This window comes from Drosophila miranda, assembly GCF_003369915.1.
Source record: "Drosophila miranda strain MSH22 chromosome Y unlocalized genomic scaffold, D.miranda_PacBio2.1 Contig_Y3_pilon, whole genome shotgun sequence".
NCBI lineage: Eukaryota > Metazoa > Arthropoda > Insecta > Diptera > Drosophilidae > Drosophila > Drosophila miranda.
In genome coordinates, this window is record NW_022881625.1 from 1,373,495 (window position 1) to 1,378,115 (window position 4,621).

The 4,621-nt window shown below is 53.4% G+C and overlaps 2 protein-coding genes across 3 annotated transcripts; both read left to right on the forward strand.

The window, feature by feature from the left end:
- Positions 1-436: 436 nt before the first annotated feature.
- Positions 437-1,517, forward strand: LOC117194379 (protein tantalus-like). The gene is made up of 2 exons (XM_033398952.1): positions 437-665; positions 735-1,517. Exons 1-2 carry the CDS (start codon positions 629-631, stop codon positions 1,331-1,333), a joined length of 636 nt encoding a protein of 211 aa, XP_033254843.1. The 5' UTR covers positions 437-628; the 3' UTR covers positions 1,334-1,517.
- Positions 1,518-1,547: 30 nt separating this feature from the next.
- LOC117194383 (multidrug resistance protein homolog 65-like) lies at positions 1,548-3,245 on the forward strand. Of its 2 annotated transcripts, none has more exons than XM_033398956.1 (2): positions 1,548-1,729; positions 2,092-2,553. In XM_033398956.1, the coding sequence occupies exon 2, from the start codon at positions 2,092-2,094 to the stop codon at positions 2,443-2,445; it is 354 nt and encodes a 117-aa protein (XP_033254847.1). In that variant the 5' UTR covers positions 1,548-1,729; the 3' UTR covers positions 2,446-2,553. The 2 variants fall into 2 exon arrangements, with proteins under 2 accessions (XP_033254847.1, XP_033254848.1); XM_033398957.1 differs by having other exon boundaries at positions 1,552-1,729; positions 2,092-3,245.
- Positions 3,246-4,621: the final 1,376 nt, after the last annotated feature.

Sequence of the window (4,621 nt, forward strand, 5' to 3'; positions counted from 1 at the left end):
CGCTGCTGTGGCCATCTTCGATGTGAGTTTGGATGCTGCTGTTTATGTTGTGTTGTTGCTGCTGCTGCTGCTGCTGCTACCCGTATATTGTCCAAAAACAAGTCAACGACGTCATCAATGTCCTGCGCTATTCTAATCTCGGTGTTGAGATTGATCAACCGTTCCAGCGACTTTTGAAACAGGCTGATATTGGCACGTGCTGGGAGCAGATGTTTCCTGGCTGTGGGCGTAGGATGTCTACGTCCACCGCTGCCGATCGTCAACTCCACCCTGAGTTTTGGCCTCATCTGGCCGGCGATCTCTCATCTGGCTGCGGGCCTAGTCGAGGTTACAAGTGTTTCGTTGCTGCAGATTATATGTTTGTAAATTAATGTGCCATCAAATGTACTAGTGTGTGTTTGAGTGTCGTTTAAAGTTGAATTGTAAAACAAACACAAAAATGTACATAAATTAAATTAAGACAAATATTAATAAAGCAACGCGCTTGGTTGCTGGCGGCTCACACCCCAGCCTCCCAGCCCCTCCCCTGTAGAGCACTGAGAGCCCTCAACCCAAAGAGGCTCGTTGCTCGTTTGAGAAGTCGAAAGGTTTACCCAGGAGACGGAAAAGCCGGAAAAAGATACGAGAAATGGCTGCAAAGGAAAAACTTGAAGGCAAAGCTAAAGGTAAAGGAAGTACTCGGTTCTGCGGCCATCGGACAGTCGTAACTCATTTCTCATTTCGTCTCATTTCAGCCGGGAGTATACTGGGGGATACAGGATCTGTGGCAACCGCGACTATGGTTCGGCGCCAAATGCCGCCGCGCGCCTGCAAGAGCAAGAGCCAGAGCGCCGCCAGGCCCAGTCTTAGTCCCAGCCGCCTGGCCAAGAAGCCCAGCCTGACGCCGACCACCGGTTCTCAGGCGCCATCGCAGACCATCGCAAAGTCGAGGCCCACCGGTCTCGAGACGATTTTTGAACGGCCCGGCAATGAGGACGACGGGCCCACCAGCAGCCATGCCGTGGCATTCGGCGAGTGCCAGCGCCGCGTCCTCGCCCTGGGTACGGGCGAAAAAAAAAGAACCCTGTCGCAGAAGAGCTGCCTGAAGGTGCGCAACACCTTGGGCGAACGCAGCACCCGGCACATGATGACACTGCGGGCGTCCCGCACTACTTTGGACAGCGTAATGCTCGGGGGCTCGGACGATGAAGGCGAGTCGGTCGGAGTCGCTCCCGCAGTCGCTCCCGTAGCTGCTCCCGAAGTCGTTCCCGCTGGAGGAAATGCCGGTACAAATCAGCCGGCACCATTCGTGCTGCGCACCAGCAGGAGGCTCAAGAGTCTGCCTCCGTTTTAGATTGTTGCACCTTCCACCCTCCAAATGAAAGAAAAAGAATAAAGAAAAGAAAAGCAAAGATAAGAAAAACCCTCTACAGAATGTCTCTTTTGCTCTCATTGTAAATTGAAGCGCCTCTTTCGGCGGAACCTACCCCAAGAGCGGAAAGCGGAGATCAATTAGAATTGTGAACCCCAAAGCGAGCGATTGATACGATATACTCACGAGTACTCATGCCCAAGCCCGAGTACTCTGTCCAGCATCCACATCGGGGAATCAACATAAATGGGTGGCTCCGCGGACGGTGTTCCAGCAGTCGCGCTTGGGCGGTCCGAGTGAGCAGTAACGGATCTTCTGCAGAAATCAGTGCATAGATACAGTATCTGAAGGATCAAAGTGTTGAAAATCAATTAAAAGGTGATTATCCATCCCTCGACAAGGAGAGGGGGCAGGGGGCGAATGGCGCCACACAGATTTCTGTACGGGCCTCTGAAAGGGAATCGAATCGAATCGCTCCAAATTGGCGTTGGAATGTCCAATAATAAACGGTAGATTCTATTACTCGTTAACCCCGCGGGTCAATGAGAGAGAACTATGGCAAAAGATACAAAGTAGCTGCTGTACCCTTGCCACAGCCACAGATACAGATACATGCCTCTGAGAGTGTGGCAGTAATTGAATTAACCTTTACGTGCCGTCTGTCTCTGTCCGTGTCTGTGAATAAATCGCGGGTCTTGGCTTGAGTAACACTATTCCTCCGTCCTTCGTCGTACCGATAGATGGACGAGGCTTCTGGCACGACGACAACCGATGGCAAGTCCCTGGATGAGGCGCCGGTGGCCGCAGGACTGGAGCCCACACAGCCGATCGGCTTCCTGCAGCTCTTCCGCTTCTCCACCTGCGGGGAGATCGCGTGGCTCTTCTTTGGGTTCCTCATGTGCTGCGTCAAGGCGTTGACCCTGCCCGCAGTGGTCATCATTTACAGCGAGTTCACAGCAGTGAGTACCGGGCGATGGCCACAGCAGCGGCGGCGGGTACACCATTCCCACGGGGACCCTGAGCATCCTTCCCATCGCGGCGAACGCCCAGCTGCCGACCATCACGACAACGGCCAGTGGCTACGAGCCCAATGACGTCATCACCACGATCCCCGTCTCGCTCTCCATTCAGCGCTTCCCCTCGTCCCTGTCCATCGTGGACCTGGCCCAGGAGCAGGACGGCTACAGCAACAGTGGCTCCAGCAACGGCATGACCGTGGGGCCGGGTGCGGGCGGCGGCGTCGGCATCACCACCCCGGCCCTCCTGTCCGTGAAGCCCCTGAACGGCAGCGGCAACGGCAGCGGCAACGGCAACATTTCGCGGAACAACAGCTTCAGTCTGAGCTTCAACCTGCAGGACCCCACAGTGCGCTCCTCGGTGCGTTCGGCAGGAGCCCCCACAGTGGATACAGTGGACAACTCTTCATCCGGTGGCACGATCGCCCTGCCCCAGAGCGGCGCCACGGCAACCGCAACGGCCACGAGTGCTACCTCAACCTTCGCCAAACACAGTCCCGAGGCCAAGACAGGAGAGGTCTATGTCTGAGCGGAGGAACAGGACACCTATTCCGACCCATCCACTGGATTATAGCTTTCGTCGTAGGTTTAAGCACCCCCTTCCAGAACCACTGATACGATATTATCATCTAGGAAAGAGAACAAAACAAGAGTAATCCTCTCTTCGGATTGTACATACATATGCACACATCAATATACATACATATATAGCCCACAGACGATATCGTATCGTAATGGATCGTATCGTACGGCACACGCGAGTCTTTCTCGATAGTTGGGCGAATAAATTACGAATAAAATCTTTACCAAGAGAATCTCCATTATATTACCCGTGCAAACATTGGACCGTGTAAATACTTTGGAACCCTCCCCTCCCCCTCTCCACAAAAAACATAATATGTGATATGCGATTATTGTATGTTTTTTTTTTTTTTGTTCAAGCTATAAAATTTGTGCATCTTTAGGATTAATGTGGAACCAATCCATGTAGAGGATGTTAGAAGAACACAGATCTAAGAAATTCTAGGCTCCTTTGTACAGATACAGAAACAGTTACAGATGATCGACGAGGCAGATGAAGCGCTGTGACACGTCGGGCGACTAACGAGCCCCTTAACTTGTTTGCCGCCCAACTAAACTGTTAAAAATTCTTAATTAACGCCAATAAGGAATACATTAAAATGCCGACGCCAAGCCAAGCAGCCATTTTCCCAACTCGCCCCACACACATTCACATTCCCCTTCCCAACCACTACCGACACACAGTGTATTCTAGTGAGTGCGGTCGTGTTTTTAAATCGTTCCGTATAATTCAGTGGAAAACGTCGGAAGTTAGCCTGGAAAAGAGGCAAAGAGTTGTTAGCGCGAGCCATAGTAGTGCTGCGTTACTTACCTGCGCTGATCGCAAGTCCGCAAGCAGAGAAGCGGCCACCTGGCCAATAGTACTGGCCGAAACCCCAGTGGGACCCCGTCGAGCCCTAGGCCGAAGGGGGGGGAAGGAACAGCAGGTAAGTGCCTGTTTTCCTACTCTTCTTCGCTGTGATTCTTGGCGCCACTTGTTGGTTGCTGCCTTCTTTTTGTTTTTGGGCAAAATTGGCCAAGCACACCGCAAGTGGTGTTGGATAACGACGGAAGAACAGCTGACTAAAGGCACGGAGCTAAGTGCGGGAAAACGACAGCGTCTGGCCAATAGAGGGCGCGGCCACAGCAACCGGAGTTGCCAGATCAACGGCCAGATCGGAGATGAGCGATCAGCGGGAACAAGCTGCGGCTTGCAGCACTCCACTGACAAGCTCATTCGCCTGGGATGAGGAGAATCCCTTTCGCCGGAAAAATGCTCTGGCGCGATCGCCAAACCAGCTGGCGGAAGCAGTGGAGGAGCGCTCAAGATCCTCTCCTCCAACGCTGCAGCGCCCCAAGAGGAGCAAGCAGACCAGAAGGAGAGGGCCATGGCGCATTTGGCGAGCTTGGGCCAAAAGGCCAGAGAGTTGAGGAAGCTGATGGTGCTCCCAAAGAGGTCCATCACGAACCCAATGAGGGATCTGGTGGATGAGATCGAATATCTGCAGCGAGAGTTGGAATCGTGCTGGCAGGCGATCTCTGCGGAGCAGGCTGTAGCCAAGGTTACACAGCCGGCAGTGACGGAGAGGGCGGGAAAGAGGGCACGGCCAGAGCCCAGGAACACCACCCACCCGTCCCCGTCCCCGTCCCCAAGGCCGAAGAAGCCAAAACATGGACCCAAAAAGTCAAAAAA

What these genes read in the sequence shown, in the direction of transcription:
- LOC117194379 (XM_033398952.1), top strand. Translation starts at nt 629, where the DNA reads ATGGCTGCAAAGGAAAAACTTGAAGGCAAAGCTAAAG. An exon ending in ACTTGAAGGCAAAGCTAAAG is followed by an intron (nt 666 to 734) that starts GTAAAGGAAGTA and finishes GTCTCATTTCAG; the next exon opens with CCGGGAGTATACTGGGGGAT.
- LOC117194383 (XM_033398956.1), top strand. Translation starts at nt 2,092, where the DNA reads ATGGACGAGGCTTCTGGCACGACGACAACCGATGGCAAGTCCCTGGAT.